The 23824-nt window shown below is 37.5% G+C and overlaps 1 protein-coding gene across 3 annotated transcripts in view; it reads right to left on the reverse strand.

Moving 5' to 3' along the window:
* MRTFB (myocardin related transcription factor B) overlaps positions 1-23824 on the reverse strand; it is a 201696-nt gene that overhangs the window by 109383 nt on the left and 68489 nt on the right. For all 3 annotated transcript variants that reach the window (XM_082857707.1, XM_082857706.1, XM_082857705.1), the window contains one exon: positions 21229-21445. In XM_082857707.1, the coding sequence (XP_082713833.1) occupies positions 21229-21382 (154 nt within the window). In that variant the 5' untranslated portion in view covers positions 21383-21445. The remainder of the gene's footprint in view (positions 1-21228; positions 21446-23824) is intronic.

Consider the following 23824-nt stretch of genomic DNA (forward strand, 5'->3'; position numbering starts at 1 on the left):
AAAAAATGGCATTTCATGTAATTCAAATTAATACATCATGTTCTGATGAACATATGTATATATTTCTGTTCAGTAAAACCTAGAAGTGAAATTGCTGATATTTAGAATTACGCAAAACCGTTTTCTAAAATGGTTTTATACCAGTTTACATATCCACCAATTGCTCTAAATCCTTGATGAACTGGTGTTTTCTTTCTTGTTGCTGCCATTCTAGTTGCTATGCATAATACGTCACTGTGGTTTTCATTTGCACGGCTCTGATGACTAATGAATATATATCCACATCCATGCACATCATCTGGATTTATCTTTGGTGAAGTTTGTGTCAAGGCTTTTGTCCATGTATTTATACTGGTTTGTAGGAGACCTTTATATACTCCGGACAAGAATCTTTTGTTAAACGTATGTATTACGAATTATCTCTTCCCACTTTGTGGGTTGCCTTTTCTCTCTCAGTGATGTCTTTAGGTGCCCAAGAGTAATTCACTTAAATATAGCACAATCAGGACTTCCCTGGTGGCGCAGTGGTTAAGGATCTGCCTGCCAATGCTGGGGACATGGGTCTGATCTGTGGTCCAGGAAGATCCCACATGCTGCAGAGTAACTAAGCCTGTGCGCCACAACTACTGAGCCCACGCACCGTAACTACTGAAACCTGGGCGCTCTAGGGCCTGCTTGCCGCAACTACTGAGCCCATGTGCCTAGAGCCCATGCTCTGCAGTAAGAGAAGCCACTGCAATGAGAAGCCAGCACACCGCAACAAAGAATAGCCCCTGCTCACCACAACTAGAGAGAAAGCCCATGCACAGTAATGAAGACCTAACGCAGCCAACAAATAAATTAAAAAAAAAAAGTTTAAAATAAAGAAATGTAGCACAATCTATCACGCTTTTCTTTTATGAACAGTGCTATTTGTGTTCTATTTAAGAATTTTTTGTTCACCCCAAGGTTATGGAGATGTTTTCCCCCAAAAGCTTTCTTTACCTTTCAGAGTTGAATTTTTTCTGTTTATGGTATAAATTGCAGGTAAATTTCTTTCCACTGGATATTTAACTAACCCAGAACCATTTACTTAAAAAGACCATCTTTTCCTCACTGCCTGCACAGGTCACCTTTGTAATGAATCAGGTGACAGAATATTGTCTGATTTCTCTATTCTGTTCTATCGGTCAGGCTGTTTATCTGTCTAAACTGTTATACTATAGTGTTATAGTAGGTCTTGATATTTGGTGATATAAATCCTCCGGTTTTTTTTTTTTTAATTTATTCATTTATTTAATTTTTGGCTGCATTGGGTCTTTCTCTAGTTGCAGTGAGCGGGGGCTACTCTTTGTTGCGGGGCGCAGGCTTCTCATTGTGGTGGCTTCTCTTGTTGCAGAGCACAGGCTCTAGGCACGCGGGCTTCAGTAGTTGTGGCACACGGGCTTCAGTAGTTGTGGCTCGCGGGCTCTAGAGAGCAGGCTCAGTAGTTGTGGCGCACGGGCTTAGTTGCTCCGCAGCATGTGGGATCTTCCCAGACCAGGGCTCGAACCCGTGGCCCCTGCATTGGCAGGCGGATTCTTAACAACTGCGCCACCAGGGAAGCCCATTCCTCTGGTTTTATTCATCTTTTTCAAGACTATATGGCTATTCCTGGCTGTATTCATAATTTTAAAAAAATTTCCTAGCTCTGTCTATTGAAAAGGGCTAGAAGCAATGACAGCCAAGTTAACAAGAAGTATGCCTAGCTCTCAGATCTTGATTTCCTCACTAAAAGGAACCAGGGATCTTAGAAAAAGGGCTCATTTCAGGCAATGAAAAGTATAAAGAGATCCTGAAATATCCTGTGCCAGAAGGTAGGTAAGTGCTCAAAAATTAAGGGGGATAAGTCAAAGTGATACAAAAGCCACCTTTAACAGACTCTTTTTTAGCCAAATTTGGGCAATTTGTGTATCAAAAATCATGATAGTAGTGGATAGTACCTTTCCAATTTTAAAAAATAAACAATCTATAAGTCCATAGAGATATTTCCCTTAAAAAAGGTTCTTATTTCCAGAAAAATGCCAGCTAATAGAAAGAAGGAATGTTAGAGAAACATCCATTTCAAGTATCTTTATAATAACTTAGGCAAGAATGATCATCAAAACCATGGATGAAAGATGGCTGGGAAAGAGAATAGTCATATAGTCTCAAAATACTATCTCACACATTACTTTATAATTAATTATTAATTACAAAGAGGACAGGGTATATTTACATAGGAGAAATAGGAGTTGAGGGGGAACACTACCTTAACCAAGTGATCAAACTGAGTATCACCAATAATGGAACAAACTGTCATATACGTCCTGATGGGATCCACCAAGTACACAATTCCCACCAAAATGCCTAACCTGGACTGAGCACAAGGACCCAAACAGACAAATTTCCAAATTGAGGGTCACTTTGCCAAATAACCGACCTGGACTCCCCAAAAATGTCAAACGAAATATTTGAAGAAAAAAAAAAAAAGAAAGTGGTTGTGAATACAAAATGGTGCAGCCACTTTGGAAGACAGTTTCTTACAAAACTAAACATACTCTTACTATACAATCCAGTGATCATGCTCCTTGGTATTTACCCAGAGGAGCTGAAAACTTATGTCTATACAAAAACCTACACACAAATGTTTATAGCAGCTTTCTCCATAACTGCCAAAACTTGGAAGCAACCGAGATGTCTTCACTAGGTGATTGGATAAAGAAACTGTGGTACATTCAGACAATGGAATATTATTATTCAGTGCTAAAAAGAAATGGCTATCAAGCCATGAAAAGACATGGAGAAAACTTAAATGCATATTACCAAGTGAAAGAAGCCAGACTGAAATATTTTATGATTCCAATCACATGGCATTCTGGAAAAGACAAAACTATGGAGACTATGTTCGGGGAGGGGGGACAGAGAAAGAAGAGATGAACAGGCAGAGTACAGAGGATTTTTAGGGCAGTGAAACTATATGATTTTATAATGACGGATACATGTCATCATATATTTGCCTAAACATACAGAATATACAACACCAACAGTGAACCCCAAGGTTAACTATGGACTTCGGGTGACTTTGATGTCAGCATACGTTAAACCTTGGTAAAAATGTACCACTCTGGGTACACTCAGGGGAGGCTATGCATGTGGGGGGGTTATGGGTATATGGGAAATCTCTGCACCTTCCTCTCAATTCTGTTACAAATGTGAAACTGCTTTGAAAAAAATAAAGTCTTTTTTAAAAAAAAGTAGGGGAACTATTTTAGATTAGAGATTAAAGGGAGATGACAACTAAATGCAATAAATGATACTTGATTAGATCCTGTTTTTTAAAAAAAACAGTGAAGAACATTATTGGGGAAAGTGGGGAAGTATGAACATGGGCTATACAGTAAATATACTTTTGTACCAATGTTAATTTTTGTGAGGGTGATAAATGCATTTTGGCAAAGTGAGAATGTATTTATTCTTAGAAGATGCATGCTGCCATATTTAGATACGCCTACAACTTACTAGTAAATGGTTCTTAAATAAAAAGTTAATAAACTGCTCTAAGTTCAGGAATTAAAAAGAACACATAAAAAGATTGCTACCCTATTTAGGAAACTAGAAGAGAAAAAATGTCCATTTATATTTTTCCATAGAAAAGATACAAATGATTTATAGCAAGTAGATCTTTCTTTTAGTCTTTTAATGTCAAATACTTTAATATGAAATAAATTGCCATTAACAGGATGATCTATTATTAGGTTCTCAATTTTACTAGCAAATCCGAAAATATATTTAAAAGATTAAAAAGGACAAAATGACTATGTGGATATCTTCCACTAGAGGAATTTTAAAATTTTCCTTATTCATTTAGCTGAGTACCTTCAAAGGTACTAGGCTAGAATGTAGAGAGACACAAAACTGACTAGAGTTCTCTGTTCTAAACTATCAAGGTGCGTGTTGCTAAAGTAATTCTTCCTCACGTGGCAATGTCTGAGACAAGTATAAAGTGAAATATGAAGTGAGAGGGAAATACTGAACATGCCTGAGTTTTTCTTTATTTGTATGAACGTCCACGTGAAGAAACTTTCTACAGCACCCATTATACATGCTGGTTGAGTTGAAACGGGAGGTGATCCTGACAGATTCAATGAGGTTGATGGTGACTGCAGAATGTCTTAATCTTCAACAAGTTTTTTAAGTAAAACTATTCTGTTCAAGTAAAATCTTAAACATTTAAAATTTTAGCTTTATATGTGGTTACATGCATACCTTTTGTAACTATTTTCTTTATATAAAAGTTAAAAGCAATAGTTTATCTTAAAAATACTTTTAACTGTCTTTCTTCCAAATAAAACTTATCTTTCCTATTGTAATAGTGGTCTTTATAACCCTAGGCCTTACAGCCAACTCCATCTTTACAATTTTACTCCTTTCCAGCTGCTTATCTTTGCATTATTTAATCCCTCTGACCCTCAGTTTACAGGTTCTATAAGATGGGAACAATTAAAATCTACTTCATAAAGTAAAATGTCTTTACCTATTCAGGGAAGAAAACCTCTCTTCACTGGCAGAATTTAGTACTTTAACTTGGCTATTTACCAATTTGGGTTCCAGGCCCACTGTGTGAGCAAGGGGGAAGAATGAAGAGATGTGCAGAAACACATGGAAGAACACACACAGTGCCCTTGGTGTAGGTGGATTAAAAAACTATGCACTGATTGGTTATATCATAAAAGGGAGTGAGAAAAAAGTGTTTTGTTTTCCTGAGAAGATGCAGGGTACTAAAATGGTCAGATTATAAGTGTTAGGTATTTAATTTATATGATTATATTTCTTAAAAAAGCAAAGGTAGGGAACAGCACTTTATATAAAGTGTACAGCTTAAAAATAAAAATTCTATTGGAAAAAGTTCTATGTTAGTATATTTAAAGCACTTAACACATTAATTCAAATAATTATGTTTTCAAACATTTGGAACAAGAAAATGGAGTTGCATATATGAAACATCTGATAAAAAACCAAATATAGTATATTCTAAAGTATACCATATGAGTATATATTGATGATTCTAATTTTCAAAAAAATAACGTCTTTTTATTTTTCAGTTATTCAGTAGTATCTTATTTATTTGGTTTCTATCTGTTATAATCAACAGGTCACCTGGACCAAATAAGAGTGAGAACCAACCCTGACAGCTCTTTAATGGGGCTGCACACCTGCTCCAGGCCTTGTCCTTCTGGGTCTCTGGGGCCAGCTTTGACACGTCAGCCTCATTCACTCCACCCACTACCAGCGACTCCCATCTGTTCTCTGTCTCCTAACCCACTCAGGCTTCCCAGTGACTGAGACAGCCACACAAGGGCACAGACAGGCAGCGAGCGTGGCCCTGTGAACCGAGGTGGGAGCCTTCAGCCACTGAGCCCAAGGGTAAAGTAGGAAGTATGGACTACGGGAAGCGGGACTACAGAGATTTTCATCAAATTGTGTTTCTATGATTCCCAGATGACCTCAGTGATAGTCTACTTTATTTCCATTACACCATTTACCACCATGATAAAACTCTTTATCAACATAAAGCCTCATTTGAAGCTCTGTTCCTCAACAAAGGATGAGGATCTGTGACGTGTTGTGAAGATTCAACTTGACATTTGCTTGGCTCTAAGTAGAACCCCTCCAATATCTATATAATTGTGAGCCATCAAATCACTATGATATTCCCCATTATATAGCATTTTGCCAAGTTGGATAAAATTCAAATACCGAGGAAAAGAGAATTTTTCTTAATTTCAATATTATATAGAGAAAATAATGTGAAGAATGAATTCTGCCAACCAATGAAAACTTCTCTCCTTGAGGCTCCAAAAGTTTTTTTAATAACTTTTTAAAAATTGAGGTATAATTGATTTACAACATTATATTAGTTTTCAGGTGTGTAACACAGTGATTCAAAATGTTTATAGATTATACTCCATTTATAGTTTTCATAAAATATTGGCTATATTCCCTGTACTGTCCAGTACATCCTTGTAGCATATCTATTTTACACGTAGTAGTCTGTACCTTACTCTCCTACCCCTATCTTGCCTCTCCCCACTTCCTTCTGCCTACTGATAACCACTGGTTTGTTCTCTCTATCTGTGAGTCTGTTTCTTTTTGTTACATTCACTAGTTTATCTTTTAGATTCCACATATAAGTGATAACATACAGTCTTTGTCTTTCTCTGTCTGACTTAGCTCACTCAGCATAATACCCTCCAGGTCCATCCATGTTTGTACAAATGGCAAAATTTCATTCTTTTTTGTGGCTGAGTAGTATTTCATTGTGTGTGTGTATACATCTTCTTTACCCATTCATCTATTGATGGACACTTAGGTTGCTTCCATATCTTTGCTATTGTAAATAATGCTGCTATGAACCCTGGGGTGCATGTAAAAAGATGAGTTCTTGAACCAAATGAATAACTATGTCATTGGCTCCAAGTGATCTAAGGTCTAACATGTTATCTTTTATGACAATCTTGCTGACCATTCTGTGCCAAGAGCAGAAGCTGGAAAGCTACTTGCCACGAGAACTAACCATAACTATCAGCCTTAGTCTTTAACCGAAAATTTGGTTTCATTCATTCACTGATCAAATAGCCAGGAGCACCTTGGGTGCCCAACAAGGTCTGAATATTTAGGTGGATCCCAAAGTTAAAATGACACTGCTGCTGTAGTCTAGTCAGAAAGCTAAGTTATCTGTATACAGAGAGGAAACATGCTTCAGGGGGAGAGCACAGGCCTTGTGTTAAAATCCCAACTCCGACTCCCATTTTCGGCTGTTATGGCATAACAGGACTGCTCTTAACCTGTCACTATAAGAAACTGGAAAAATGGACAAAATACACGAAACAATTGCTTTCCTACATTGGGAAGCAGGTAACACAGGACTGTGACCCTTAAGAGTAGGGAAACAGGGAGGGGGAAGGGTAAGCTGGGATGAAGTCAGAGAGTGGCATGGACATATATACACTACCAAATGTAAAACAGATAGCTAGTGGGAAGCAGCCGCATAGCACAGGGAGATCAGCTCGCATAGCACAGGGAGATCAGCTCGTGCTTTGTGACCACCTAGAGGGGTGGGATAGGGAGGGTGGGAGGGAGACGCAAGAGGGAGGAGATATGGGGATATATGCGTATGTATAGCTGATTCACTTTGTTATAAAGCAGAAACTAACACACCATTGTAAAGCAATTATACTCTAATAAAGATGTTTAAAAAAAAAAGAGTAGGGAAACAAATGAGATGAGTCTTACAACCGCCTTTCTGTCTGGAGGCAATTTCTAGACTGTAACTCAAACAGACTCGCTGAATGGAGACAGAGATGAGAGCTTAGGGGGGCTACGGCAGCTAGAAGTTCCAGTGTAGAAAAGGAGCTCCAGCAGTCTGCATAAGGGTGCCTCTGAGTCTTTGCTGAGTGCTAAGCTATAAGTCTACAAAGTAAAATTTCATAAGGCTGGGCAAGAAACGACCAGGAAACTGTACGGAACAATTCCCAAAGTGCACACAAGGTTTGGGAATGTTTGAGCTCCAATCAGCCATAGTGAAAAGTCCTCCCTGAGCAGCTAGTGGGGCATTCAGTAGGATTCCAAAGGGGTTCAAGCCCTAGTAGTTAAGGTACCATCTGTGCAATGAATGCTACCCTAGATTTTTCCTAACAAAGCTTTAAAAAGGCCTTGTGGGTGATCCAAAAGTCTAGCACTCTTACCAAACCAAAGCCTAACACTTAGGAAGACAACAAAGACAAAATCCAGCCACTCAGCAACGTAACATTCACAATGTTATCTCCAACCAAAAAAATAGGAGACTACTTGCCAGGAGGCAGGAAAATGTCTTTAATAGTAGAAACATTTTGTCAATAAAAACAGACCCAGGAATGACAGAAAAAAAGGAACTATTAACACCTATTATAACTATGTGCAAGTATTTAAAGGAAAACATAAATATAACGAAAAGAGAAATGGACAATGCAAAAAGAGCTAAAAATATCTAAGATAAACATTTTATTGGATAGCATTAGCAGCATATTACACTTGCATTAGAAAAGATCAGTAAACACCAGAAAAAAAAGAAGCATAGCTAATGAGATGTAAAAACAATAATGAAATACTAGAAAAAAGAAAAACAAAACAGGCAAGAAGAGAGAAATAAAGGAACAGAGGACAAAATGGACAAACATGACATACAACAAAATGACAGATTTAAACTCAATTGTGGTAGGTAGCCTCTAAGACATTCCCCAGTGATCCCAGCCTTCTGATGTTTATGGCCTTGAATAATCCTCTCCCCTTGAGTAATTTGCTTCTAATCAATAGAATAGGACAACGTTAAGGAAATGTTGCAAAAATTTTGTCTTGCTAGCATTCTTCTCTCTTACTCCCTTTGATAAAGTAAGCTGCCATGTTGGAGAGGCCCACATGGCAAGGAACTGCGGGCAGCCTCCAGCCAACAGCCAGCAAATAACTGAGGCCCTCAGTTCAACAGCCCTCAAAGTACTGAATCTTGCCAAGAACGATTTAACTAAGGTTAGAAGTGGATCATTCCTCAGTTGAACCTTCAAGTGAAACCTGAGTGAAACCTGAGTGAAACCTTCAAGTGAAACCTGAGCCTTGCAGGCTTGTGAGGCAGAGGTACCAAGTTAAGTTGCTCCTGAATTCCTGATCCACAGAAACTGTCAGATGATAAATGCATCCTGTGTTAAGCTGCTACGGTATGAAGTAGTTTGTTACACAGCAATAGGTAACTAATATACCAGACATATCAATAATTACCTTAAATATAAATGATCTAAACATCGCAACTGGAAGACAGAGATTGTCAAACTAGAGTAAAACAAGAAAAATCCAGCTCTATGCTGTCCATGAGAAATGTACTTTTAATATAAAGGTACAGATGGGTTAAAGGTAAAAGCTGGGGAAGACTATATCATGCAATGCTAAACATAAGAAACTCAGAGGGGCTATATTAATATCAACAAAGTAGACTTCAGGAGTGGGTCATTACCAAGAATGGAAGGACATTTCATAATGTAAAGGGATCAATTCATCAAGAACACATAAGAGAGGCTCAAAATCCATGAAGCAAAAACAATACTGAAAGGAGAAACAAACAAATCCACAACAGGAGATATCTCTCGAGTAGTTGATAAAACAAGTAAAAAAAAACCAGTAAGGGTTATACAAGACTTGAACAACCTTATAAACCAACTGGACCTAACTGAATTTACATAACATTCCACTATCAATGGTATATAAAATTTCATGGTCATTTAAGAAATGTAATACATTTTTATGAGAGAGTGTACTTTAAATAGTTTCAGTGTAACAGGTGATAAAAACAAAAACCAAAGTATTGTCTAAAGCCCCCGGACTCTGAAATTCAGAGTTTAGGACTAAGTTCTTGGATTTCTTTAAATTTCAATTTTTTCAATCCTAATTTGATCTGATGGGAGTAAATTTAAATTCCTTTATTTGGAAAATCCTCCAAATTAAAATACTTGGGTGTCCAAATAAAATCTTCAAATTTTTGAAGGTGTTTGCATTTGTTTGTTGAGGGTGGAGAAGGCAGTCAAGCAAGCAGCTTCTCCACTTCTATGCAGAAATAAACAAAACAAGCACACAATTACACAACTAGAGATTTCACTACTTTATTAGCAAGTTATTTAACCAAATTCCCTTTCTTTGAAAAAGAGACTATTTCGCAGAAATAGTGAGCGATCGAAAAATCTACGTTTGAAAAATGTATTAGAAAAGTACTACTTTCTCCTAAGAGCATATCTAGTTAAAATATCACTTTTTAATTCCTGGCTTGAAAAAAATGATAATATAACCATATATATCTTTTTCATCGTATATATTTTATACCTCAATCAAGAGCCACAAAATTCTTTAGTACATTCAATAACTATTCACGATCAATTACTAAGCAACTTTCTATTTCATTTTCATTTCCATTTTACTAAGAAGACCTCTCTTTTTTTTTTTTTTTTGGCCACACCATGTGGCTTGTGGGATCTTAGTTCCCCAACCAGGGATCCAACCTGGGCCCCCTGCAGTGGAAGCGCAGATTCCTAACCACTGGACCATCAGGGAATTCCCACTAAGGAGACCTCTTAAACATCCTGGGTTTGTGACAGGTTACTAAAATGTGATAAAATAAGTTTTCTTTTTACTAGTAATTTTAAGAGGCTTGGTTGAGATCATATATTAATTTACTTCCTGTGTTTCATTTTAAAATTTGTTCAAAACATATTACAATCCTATGACAGAATCAGATATCAAAATCATAAGAAATTTTTGACTGTGTACAATTCTTTTATTTAATAGTTAAAACTTTGTACATTCATACAAAGGATTAACTCACTGAAAAGAAACATGCACAGAAGGAAAATAACCATACAAAATCCCCCAATAAACCTGATCCTTCAAATGTGGAATGCTGCTCATCCCTGGAATTTCATACATGCCACTCAGGCTTCAGACTGGGATAACCATGAGGCTATACAGCATTTAAGGCGAACTATAAACCAAATAACCCTAATTACCCATTTCCTTAAGTTGTCCAGCCTTCAAATCTCTTGGATTCTGCCCTTCTCATTTATTTTTAACATTATATTCTTTTTTTAAAGAAATGTATAATAATATACAAAATATTTTGAGAATTCAGATTAATTGAAAATCAATTTATAGATCTGCTCCCCCCACCCCATGACCTTAAAGCATCATATGAACAACTGTCATCACAGCAAGATATCACAGAATATTCTACAACACTAGATCCGTTTCTGTTTTCACACATTCCAAAGGTCACTGTGAAACAAGTCATCATATGCATGTACATATTTTAATATGTATATTTGTTTTTTAAAAGGTCGTTTCTGATTTTAATGAATTTGTTAAATAATGGGGTTCATAAATGAAAGAATTTTAGTTTAGAGATGTGATTAGGGCATAGATTTCCTGGAATCAAAATGAAAAAGAAAAAAATTTAAAAGACGACTCAGAGCAAGAAGTCTCTTTAAACATAACAAATAAGTTTTATTACTTCAAAATACCAAAAGTCTTCTGTATAGTACTTATCATATACATCAGATGCCTTAGAAGAGTCTCAGCAACCATATCTACTATCTTAATCTCTTCAGAACAAGTACATAAAGAGAAAAATCTATAAATCAGTCCTTGATGACAGAGGGTTTGTTTAGGGGTTTACCAAATGGAATGACCCTGCTGGAATTCCTTCAAGCGGCCTGTGAAAATGTCAGAACAGAGTCTGTTTTGGAGGTCATAGTCCCTAGAGAGCTCTGAGTTTTGGCCTGTTTGTCTTTTCACATGCTTTAATATTTGAAAATCATTCCTTGTAGACACTGACTGATGCCCAGGGAATGCTAGGATTGTGGGAACTGGCAGTACCAACAAGAGAGACAAACTTCATGGGAAATCCGTGCCTACTACATTTGCCCTCTCAGCTCCCATAGGGTAAGTGCTCTTCAAATGTTATGTAGGTCCATGGCGAGACATTAAAAAACTGCATGTCATTTTGACGTTTTTAAAAGGAAATACTTGTGGAAATGGGGGCAAAAATTACTGGGACTATTGAAAGAAACATTAAGGTATAAAACACCACGATGGAACCCTGAAAAACTATATTTGCTAAGTATTAATTTAAATATTGAATTCTCAAAATATATATAACAAATAATTATAAAGTGCTAATTATATGCCCACATTGTTCTAAATACTTATATGAACTCATTTAATCCTCACAACAACCCCCATGAAGCAGGTACTATATGATCCGCATTTTGCAGAGGAGGAAACTGAGGCAAAGAGAGGACGACTAATTTGTCTAAGTTCACATAACTAGTAACAGTAGAGCCAGATGGGATGGCTCCAGAGTTGGTGCCCTTAACCACTGTGCATACTTAACCACTGCCTATTTCATGGTATTTTACATCAAGCATGCAGTGCTGGGTGCCTATGGCATGTACTGAGTACTTTACGCTGTGTCATGTACATGTAGTTACCAGCAGTGCTTTATTTCACTTAAGCCTCCCAATAACCTAGGAGGTACATCTAGCATGACCCCTATTTACAGATGACAGACACAGGCTTGTGTGGCCTCACACCACACGTCTAGTGCCACGGAGCAGGTTCTAGGCTTGTCTCTGCACTCACTTTCTTTACAATTAGGTTCTTCTTCCTCCCAGTTATCTGGGAGAACCATCTCTAAATTAATTTTCTTTACTTGAGAGAATTACTTTCAAAGATCTATGCATGCAACAATTTTATGAGAATATCTTACATTTTGAACTGCCAACACTGTACTAGAGGTATAAGGTCTAAGAATTAGTTAGGGTAAGAGACACAATGATCATTCAATAAATGTTTTCTAATAATAAAAAGTAAACCCATTTCCACTCTTGAAATACTGATTTCTTTTAAAACTTTGGGAAAGCTGAGCATTCTGATATGGTAAACTTTTCTTTTATATAGTACATGATGGCTGTCTGATCAAGAACTCTAATCGATACACTTCTTAACTTCTATGTCGGGAACAGTGATTGTCAAAGAGCATCTCCTATTTTGTAGCTATGAATCCAAAATCTGCAGAGAGTGCTGACAAATTCTAACATCTGTCAGTTTTTAAACTTAACCTACAAGAACCAAAGGCAAGTTGTGAATCAGACTTTTTGCTTTTCTTGTTCTATCTTTACTAAACATAGAGGTCATACATCAAAAATTTAAGTTGGTGAAACAGATACCCAACTATTAGCATTTTCTTAATGAAAACAACATAAACAACCAGAAAAGGACATGAATAATTTGGGATTAAAAAAAAAAGTTACAATAGTGTCTTTTAACTGAGTCTGATCCTGTTATAAAAACGTTAACACATACCTGCCAACCCTTGAAAACCAGGAACAGAAGATACTGCGTATTCTAAGTTAGATATGTTTTTTTGAGGATAACACAAATTGAGTCAATTTCTTTTCACTTTTTAATATGGGGGGGAAGTCTGACTAATTGAGAGAGCTGGCATGTATGTTTACTAATACATCTGTGAGGAACGTATTAAACAGTGACATTAATTCATATCTATGGAAAATTCCATCCGTTAACTGAGATGGAAGTTATCTTCCATTCTTTCTGTTTCTGCTGCCCAATGAACAGTACAAGGCAAAAGTGATAATGAGCTAGCTATAAGAACACATGATGTAATGAGAAAGGGCAGCCAGAGAAAGACACATGGGCTGAAAGCTACCATACGGATATTACAATGGGCATAACCGTGACACAGAGAGCTCGAGACTTACCCATGCTCACAGACTGAGTCAGCAGACGAGACTGGAGTCCTGACTCCCAAAAGACTATACTTCCTGTTAATAATAGTGAGGGCAGCAGGTGAGGGTAGCCAGCAGTATGGATTAATTTAAAGGGGTTAGAAAAACATTGGGTATGATATTTGCTAATTAGTTTGGGCGATTATTAACTATAAACCAAAGAGAAAATTCCAGTTCATTTGTAACTCCAACATATCTGTCCTTCTGCTTTCTGTCACAATAGTACTTTATCACTGATGTCTTAAAATAACAAAGAAAAAATCATGGGTCACTTGTTTTTCAATACACTCTGTGTATTTATCAGGTTTTTTTAGAGTTATGGCAGAGAGCAGGTGTCCCTTATCAACCCTTTCTCTTCCTTTGTAGCTAGAAGAGGTCACTGTGGTTGGGTTAGAGGCAGACGTAAGAAGAGCCCTGACTTAATTTTACAAAGTCTCCCGAACCAGCACAAGGTCTGATTATAAACTAACTATTCAATTCCAAATAGCCTTGAAGGGCCTAAGTAGCTAAGGGGTTACAGTTGAGTAATATTTACTAACTAAGCATTTATACCACATATGTTATTTTAAAAATTGCTGAGGAACAGGAAAGACTGTTTCTTAATAAATTAGTTTCAGTTTATTCACTGGTCCAGTGCCAAATATACATCACATGGTGGTCTCTAGTTTTATGAAAATCACATCAATCTATACAAAAAAAAAGTATTTCTATGACTCTAGTAACTCTCAAAAAGTCTTGTAAAAATTTTAGGTAAACATTTTTGTAAGTTTAAGATGATGAGGTCTCATGCTGGATTAAACTAATTACTATTATGTTCTAAACCTTACTTTAAGTAAATGTTAATTGCTGACGCTCCATGGGCATTTTTGCAAGAGTACACAATTTAAAGACTGGATGAATAACTCAAAATGAGGCTTCAAGGGTGCTCTAACTGGGGCCTATGGTCTTGCTGATGCACTTCTGAAACTGTTATAAGCTTCACACACCCCCTCAGCAAAAGCTAAAGCACTCCTAAGTTAGTGTTCTGACACTGCCGGCTACAAACGTGAGAGGCTGTGAGTTCATGTCCAGCCCCCGCCTTCCCTCTGTCCACATACACACTGCCTGGGTGTGGCCAGCAATGCACTGAGTAAATGAAATTCTCAGTAACAGCAAAACTATCGAAATAAGAAACCGATAGTAGAAAAAAGAAGGTGGACAGGGTTACAGGTGCTTATTTACACTGTGGAACAAAACATGCTATTTAATAGGAGACTTTATAGAGACCACTGTGAAAGAGAGTACCTCACCCTTAAGCTACTTACATGGCTTCCTTTTCATTTTGAAGGGTTCAAGAAGCTGTCACAACAAAAAGTATGAGAGTTGGCACAACTAATCAAGAAATTCATTTGCAGCTGCCAGGAAATTCATAGCTAACTTTAAACTTTTAATTGTGTTTAGTGTAAGTCCTAAAGCCTAACTTAAAAAATGTATTAGAAACTAAGGAAAATTAGTCAAGGAGTATATATTTCTCTTCTCAGTCTAAGCACTCCTCAGTAACTCCTGCGAGCAGGAAAAGAAACTGTCTAAATGTATCAGAATGTTTATTAATATCATTGAGAATTATTTTAAATATTCAAGAACCTAAATACATTAATAATAAAGCCAATGACAAGGCAATTTTACAGAGAAGTATTCATTTCTATTACGTTCAGTTACAGAAAGGGAAAGCAAGAATCCCACAGTTCCACGTCTTGGCTGTTTAGCATCTATTTATTTCCTTCCCATTTATGACACTATGAGAATTTCATGTCTGGCTGTTTGCTCCAGAGAAAAATAGAACTATCCTCTCTTCCCCTCACCAACCTCTATTAGTCCATATTAGCTCATGCACATTGTAAGGAACAGGGTTTTACTCAAGACAAATGCTCAACACCTTTGTACCATTCCCAACACCTGGACTGACAGTTAGTCTACCAGGTTAATGAGGAGCGGGTAAATGTTTTCAAAGTAAAACCCCAAAAAAAGACCAGCTGCAAACACACACAATTTATTTTCTGTGGTACAAGGCGAGCAGTTTCCTTTGGCTGGGCTCCATGGCTAGGCAAAGTTCATCTGACTGTTTGCCAATATATTAATACCTGTGCTGAATCCAATGAGCCACCTTGATTCCCTTGTGTGCAACAAACTTTGGAATACATTATTTTCTCTCTAGTAAGTGGTCACCTGGAACAGAACAAGAGAAGTCTAAAACTGTTCAGTGACCCATTTAACAGATGGAAAATCTTTAAAAAAGTTTTCAAGATGGGACTATAAGCTCAAAAACCTAACAAGTGCAGTAACCAATGATATCGAAGTTTAAAATATGAATAACAAGTCTCTCCTCTTTATGGAGGCCTAAAACACATTGACTATTTCACAACACATATAGCTTCAAAAAGCCTGCTAATACAGGAAGAGAAAGGTGGCAGATACTCATTTTCCACCTACATGATACTACTAACAGCTAGCCTGTGGTATGTCCGTGGCCATGTTAACATGACTGAGCCTCATCTTCAGAGATGTGCAAAAAAGTATTAAAATACCGAACTGTTTCATAAAGAGAGAATCTATGTCAACTTATTGGCTTACTCTGTGATAATGCTGGCAATGACCTAAAAGCTTAAGTTCGCCAACCAGCATACTTAATTATCAGTCTTGCAAATGACCTCATGAATGAAAAGTTTCTTCCTCATGGTCTCATCTAAGTATGGGCAGAAAGAGCTGTAACTCTTTCAGGTATGTTGTTTCCATCTACTTTGCCTTTCCCTGCTTTTATAAAGTTATATTCACCTTATAGCACCTGAGCTTTTCCTTTTTAAACAATAAAAGGACTAACTCTCCCTTTGACGGATTGCCCTTTTATTCCCGGTGTTAGTAATGAAAACGTTAACGTTGAAGCATGAAAATGGATCTGTTACGTGCATAAAATGTCAAAACAAAGCTCAATTTTCCTGTGTATGCATTGTTTTAGTAAAGGTACATTATTTAGTAAAAGTACACCCACTTTCCTTTATGAAGGACTATCTTGTTGGGAAGAGTCCATTGCCTAAATGGTTGCCTTACTATTGAGGTGCCACTAACTATAGAAATATTTTGGCCATGCTCAGGGGTAAAAGGAAAGCCCTAGCTTATCTTTACTAAACATCTTTCATACTTACTCCAGTAGTGGGAATATTCTGTCACTCCACTACCACTGCCAATAGAAGTATTAACAAAAAATAAGGGAAGATCCTAGAATTGTTACTGTACTTAAATATCAACTTCATTTTCCTTGTAAAGTTTAATTATAAACTATTTGGTGACATAATCCTTTTATACACCAATCCCAAATTGAAATATCTTCATTTCCTTCCCCAAAGAAAGTAATTCTGATAAGTGAAATTCAAAGGCTTAGCAACAACAATAAAACACAATCACCAAGAAACTATGTTCAATTATTTCATAATATCTAAACAGTACTTTGTGTTAATTTTGAGGCTAACATCTACTTTTTCTACATGATATGATTTAAACATGGCATTAAGAAGACCTGAAAAGATGAAGAATAAACATTAAAAAATCACTAAGGTAAGAAAGTTATGGTTCTTCCATCTATAGATGGCTTGATGTGGTTCTTTCTACTCCACTCACATTCCTGTATCAAAAACCTAGATTTCTGATAGCTGTACAATTCCATTTACTCCTTGGAATGTATACACAAATTAGGCTAACATATCATAAGCCTGAAATTAAAGTGTAATATGCCTGAATATAAGGTAAGGCTTTTAACTTCCTGAAGTCACTAATTAGAAAAGAGGAGACGGTCTCATATTTGAGTCCTCACACAGTATCTCGTATCATGAGATGCTCTTGCATTTACTTAATATTGAACAAAAAGGTACTTGAGGAAAACGCATTAGCTTAAAAATCAACCTCACTCGAAGCTAGTTTTAGGATGTTTATAGAAACGTCTTAAGAGAAACAAGGGGGGGGGAAAAAAAGAAGAAAAGAACCAACACATTAATTATTCCCAGATAGTAACCTTAAAATTTAAAGTGTTGGATATTGTTACAAAGAAGATTTTGAAACACTGCTTTTAAAAAAGTAGTCAAGAGGGCAGATAGCAGAAGCAAGAAGAACTACAATTCTGCAGGCTGTGGAAGGAAAACCACTTCACAGAAAGACAGACAAAATGAAAAGGCAGAGGACTTTGCACCAGATGAAGGAACAAGATAAAACCCCAGAAAAACAACTAAATGAAGTGGAGATAGGAAACCTTCCAGAAAAAGAATTCAGAATAATGATAGTGAAGATGATCCAGGACCTTGGAAATAGAACGGAGGCAAAGATCAAGAAGATGCAAGAAATGTTTAACAAAGACCTAGAAGAATTAAAGAACAAACACCTAGAAGAATTAAAGAACAAACAGAGATGAACAATACAATAAGTGAAATGAAAAATACACTAGAAGGAATCAATAGCAGAATAACTGAGGCAGAAGAACGGATAAGTGACCTGGAAGACAGAATGGTGGAATTCACGGCTGCAGAACAGAATAAAGAAAAAAGAATGAAAAGAAATGAAGACAGCCTAAGAGACCTCTGGGACAACATTAAATGCAACAACATTTGCATTATAGGGGTCCCAGAAGGAGAAGAGAGAGAGAAAGGACCCAAGAAAATATTTGAAGAGATCAGAGTCGAAAACTTCCCTAACATGGGAAAGGAAATAGCCACCCAAGTCCAGGAAGCACAGAGAGTCCCAGGCAGGATAAACCCAAGGAGAAACACACTGAGATACATAGTAATCAAACTGACAAAAATTAAAGACAAAGAAAAATTATTGAAAGCAACAAGGGAAAAACGACAAATAACATAAAAGGGAACTCCCATAAGGTTAACAGTATAGGATTTCCTTAAAAAACTAAAAATAGGGCTTCCCTGGTGGCGCAGTGGTTGAGAGTCCACCTGCCGATGCAGGGGACACGGGTTCGTGCCCTGGTCTGGGAAGATCTCACATGCCGTGGAGCAGCTAGGCCCGTGAGCCATGGCCGCTGAGCCTGCGCGTCCAGAGCCTGTGCACTGCAATGGGAGAGGCCACAACAGTGAGAGGCCCACGTACTGCAAAAAACCCAAAAAAACCCCAAAACTAAAAATAGAATTACCATATGACTCAGCAATCCTACTACTGGGCATATACCCAGAGAAAACCATAATTCAAAAAGACACATGCACCCCAATGTTCATTGCAGCACTATTTACAATAACCAGGTCATGGAAGCAACCTAAATGCCCATCGACAGATGAATGAAGATGTGGTACATATATACAATGGAATATTACTCAGCCATAAAAAGGAACGAAATTGGGTCATTTGTAGAGATGTGGAAGGATCTAGAGACCATCATACAGAGTGAAGCAAGTCAGAAAGAGAAAAATAAATATATATTAACGCATATATATATGGAACCTAGAAAAATGGTACAGATGAACCAGTTTGCAGGTCAGAAATAGAGACACAGATGTAGAGAACAAACGTATGGACACCAAGGGGGGAAGTGGAGGGGGGATGGTGGTGGTGGGATGAATTGGGAGAGTGGGATTGACATATATACACTAATATGTATAAAATAGATAACTAATAAGAACCTGCTGTATAAAAAAATAAATTAAATTAAATTCAAAAATTCAAAAAAAAAGTTGAACTAAAAAAGTAGTCATATACTGTTCTCTCAGAAAGCACACAAGTAAGAGTAGTTAATTCTGGAGAAGTAACTGGGTAGCTGAGGGACAAGACTGGGAGGGTGACCTACTTTTCACTGTGTACCCATTTGTACCCCCTACATTTCAAGCCAGATAAGTGTATTACCTATTCAAAAAAAAAAAAAAAGAAGTGATTAAATTCTATAACAGAAATTATAGCCTCATAAAATGTTACGACCAATCACAAATCAAACATGAGTGATGATGACTACCACACTGTAAGACACACAAAAAACCAAAAACAGCCCCACTGTTTTGTGAATGGTACTTGTGGTTTAGACATAAAATCTTCAGTGTCAGATCGTGCATGCATCTAAAAACTGCTGTAACTTAAACAAGAGAGACAGAAATGAAGATACGCCCTGGATTTTAGTGCTAGCTGGATGATGCAGAGGTTTTCCACTGATGATAAAAACACCACACAGATACACAGGCAGAGTTTGGGCAAGATAATTTTATGAAATATGAGTGTGGATAAAGCAATCCTTTTATTTTATGCACTGCTTCATAATATGTGGTTTTAATTACATACATGTAACTAAATTAATAAATTCTAACTTTTACCATTCATCTACCTCCCTCTAAAAGTTTATAAGGGGAGGACTACCTCATATTTGGGCTTACCTTATGTTCAGGCATACATATTCAAAAGAACATTCTTGCAAGAGAATGTGGCAAGCTATATCAAGTAAAACTACCACAAAGCATAAGCTTTCCCCTTACACGTCCCTCCTCTGCTACGTAGGACCATTTTCTTGAGCAACTGTATATTACTGCAATTTTATACCAGTTCAACTCTTATTTTGGTCTTTTTTTTGTTTTTGAGGGAAATAATTTGAATATCATACTGGTCCAAGTATACTGTGTAAATTTGACCAATTTAGTCATGTTTCAGTTAATGTGGTTATACTCTCTCAGCCACTGCCTAAGATAAAGCTAGGCTCCTAACCGATGGAAGGTTCTAAAGCCATCACCAGCCAAACACAGCCTCCTGAAGGCTTTGACAGCTCCAAGCAAGATGTTGCTTTATACCAATCGCACTGGACAAGGGCTGTGCCCAAAACAAGCAACAGACACAAGTATCAGATATCTTGTTGTAAGGGAGAACAAGTACACCCCAAAGACATGCACTGAAGAACTGAGAATAGCAGCATAAGTCTTCAATCCATTTCCCTGAATAAGATAAGGCCATTATTTGAAAAGGATCAGGAAACACTTAGAACCCAGAAGATAAGTAACAAGATACGTAAGGAAGTGCTCTACAGGGAAAGTTTTATTTCTTCTGGCTTTTAAAACTGAAATTTAAAAAACACATTTGGGATTTTAAGACTCATCAGAACTGTGGAAAGCATGGCAAATCCAGTTGAAACTCTTAATTCTTTCCCTGTAATATGTATGCTTGGTGTGTTTGTAAATTTTAATACTTTGTTAGTTTTTATGTTTTAAGTATTAAAAATAGACGTATATCATCTATCTCTACTCATTTTTGTTAAAAACTGACAGTACTGTTTTCTGGAGACTCTGGGATGCTTCTGATTAATCAGGAGAATTTCCTGAATAGATAACAAATGAACAGAAGATATTCATTTTGTATACAAGTATGAGCCAGCCGAAGACTGAGAATATGGCCACATCCTATACTCATTAATACAAAAAATACTCAAACAAGAAATTCTTGCTTTCTTAGTGATCATTAAGATAGCTCAAATTTTGCCAATTCTGAAATTAAGGTGCAACACATTGGAGATGGGGAACATGGCAGGAGAATCTAGTCAAATCCACCATCTATTTTCCCTGGAGTCAACATAGGAAGCTGCTTCAGTACCATGCTAGCATGAAATCTTCTGCTTGTGCTAAAATGGTTGAACCTAAAGCTTATTTCCAAAGATAACTTTGCTACTTATTGGGGAAATAATGAAAGAACTGGATAGAAAGTGAAACTCTGCCTGTTCCTCAAAACCAGCCAGCACCCCCTGAGGTTCTCTCCTTCGTGACAGGCTGCCCAATGGAACGGACCAAAAAGTTACTACCAAAGAGGGATACGTTTAGCTCACAAAGAGGTAAGCTCCCACCACACACGCTGAACTCACCATTTTTCCTTTCGTTCAGAGGGGGCAGGTGCTGACTGGACTGCAAGGAGAGTTCCTGGAATTCGTGGGCAACGGCTTCACTTTGAGGACTTGGAGCAAGATGGGCTAAAGGTCCCAACTCATCCTCGGTGTCCACTGCCCCTGTGTGATCCATTGTGTCCCAGCCACCGGCAGCAGAGGGTACGAGACGCCTCTTAACTGTGGCCTGTTGAAGAGACTGTCAAAATAAAGAATGTGTAAATAGATGGTACTTTTATTTTTCTCTTATCTGCACAAAAGTATTAAAATGGGAACCCTGGGATCTAGTTCAGTTTCACTGCTATGTGGCAACTGCCATTCGTTTACCCTCTCTGCATTCAGGTTCCTTGTCTAACACACAGGAATATACCTCCCATCTAAAAAAGTGCTTACTAGATAAATAAAAGTTGAAAGGTATTTTGTATAACTTTTTATACTATGGATCAAAGAAAGTTATAGTTATCGGTGTCATTACTTCAAGATTTTAATGCATCCTAAAATGAGATAAAAGTCAACTAATGCTGATGAAAATAAAAAAGCAGTCTGGTTTGAAAAATCTATCTCAACTCCTACAAATCAAACAACTTTACACGAAGTCAACATTCCCAGCAACCAGCAATGTTTCAGATAATGAATCCTCTGTCAGCCTCGGTCTCAGAGTGAGAACAGAGAACAAAACTTTCAGCCAACCCACAATGGACATACAGTTCACAACAAAGAGACAAAACTTTATTTTAAGCCACTGAGATTTGGGGTTGTTTACTATCACAGCATAACCTGGCCCATTCTGACTGATACAGAAATTAGTAACAGAAGTACCAAAGACACAATAAAACCCCTAAATATGTGACATTGGCTTATGTGGGGATGAGCAGTGGGCAATAAGAAAACTGTTATGGAAAGCCGAAAGCTAAAAGGATGATGGTCCGTATTATGCAACGGCAAAGCATCTGATAGGCTACCTGCTTAGCAGCATCCCCCATCACAGTGTGTTCATCCATTCACCTATTGATGGATATTTGAGTTGTTTTCAGCTTTTGACTATTACATATAAAGATGCTATGAACATTCTTGTATGAGTATTTATGTGTATGTATGCTTCCACTTCTCTTGGGTAAATACCTAGGAGGGAAGTGGTTGGATTGTTTGGCAGCTGCATGCATAAATTTTAAAGAAACTAACAAACTATCCTCTAAAATGGCTGTGCCCTTGTGCTTTCCTACCAGCAGTAAATGAGAATTCTACTTGTTCTACATCCTTGCCAACATTTGATTATGGTCAATTTTTTAAATTTTAGTTATTTTAATGGGTGTGTAGTGATATCTCATGGTTTTATGTATGTATGTATGTATGTATTTTGGGCTGCACTGGGTCCTCGTTGCTGCGTACAGGCTTTCTCTAGTTGCAGCGAGTGGGGGCTACTCCTCGTTGCGGTGCGCCGGCCTCTCATCGCAGTGGCTTCTCTTTATTGCGGAGCGTGGGGTCTAGGCGCACGGGCTTCAGCAGTTATAGCATGCAGGCTCAGTAGTTGTGGCACACGGGCTTAGCTGCTCTGCAGCATGTGGAATCTTCCCGGACCAGGGCTCGAACCCGTGTCCCCTGCATTGGCAGGCGGATTCCTAACCACTGCGCCACCAGGGAAGTCCCGATATCTCGTGGTTTTAATTTGCATTTCCCTAACGATGCTGAGCATGTTTTAATGTGCTTATTTGCCATTTGTATATCTTCTTCGGTTAATATCTGATCAAATATTTTGTTGATTTTTTTAAATAGGTGGTTTATTTTCTTATTATTGTTTCGAGAGTTCCTTACATATTCTGGACAAAAGTTCTTTATCAGATGTGTGATTTGTAAACATAGGCATACCTTGTTTTATTGTGCTTCACTTTATTGCACTTCGCAGATACTGCATTTTTTAAAAATTGAAGGTTGAGGCAACCCTGCATTGTTCAAGGCTATCAGCACCATTTTTCCAATAGCATATGCTCATTTCTTGGCTCTGCATAATTCTTGAAACACAAACTTTTTCATCATTATTAAATTTGTTATGGTGACCTATGATCAGTGATCTTCGATGTTACTGTTGTAACTGTTTGGGGTGCCATAAACCACGCCCATATAAGATAACCAACTTCATTGATAAATGTTGCGTGTTCTGACTGCTCCACCAACCGGCCATTGCCTGTCTCCTCCTTCTCCTTGGGCCTCCCTATTCCCTAGGACAGAACAATATTGAAATTAGGCGAATTAATAACCCTACGATGGCTCCTAACCCTACAAGTGAAAGGAAGAGTCACACGTCTCTCACTTCAAATCAAAAGCTAGATATGATCAAGCTTAGTGAGGAAGGCCGAAAGCCGAGACAAGCTGAAAGTGAGGCCTCTTAGCCAAAGTTAGCTTAGTTGAGAAAGCAAAGGAAGAGCTCTTGAAGGAAATTAAAAATGCTACTCCAGTGAGCACATGAATGATAAGAAAGCAAAACAGCCTTATTGCTGATATGGAAAAAGTTTTAGTGGTCTGGATAGAAGATCAAACCAGTCACAACATTTCTTTAAGCCAGAGACTAAGCCAGAGCAAG

The sequence above is a fragment of the Leucopleurus acutus genome (assembly GCF_964270905.1).
Source record: "Leucopleurus acutus genome assembly, chromosome: 16".
In the NCBI taxonomy this organism is placed as follows: domain Eukaryota; kingdom Metazoa; phylum Chordata; class Mammalia; order Artiodactyla; family Delphinidae; genus Leucopleurus; species Leucopleurus acutus.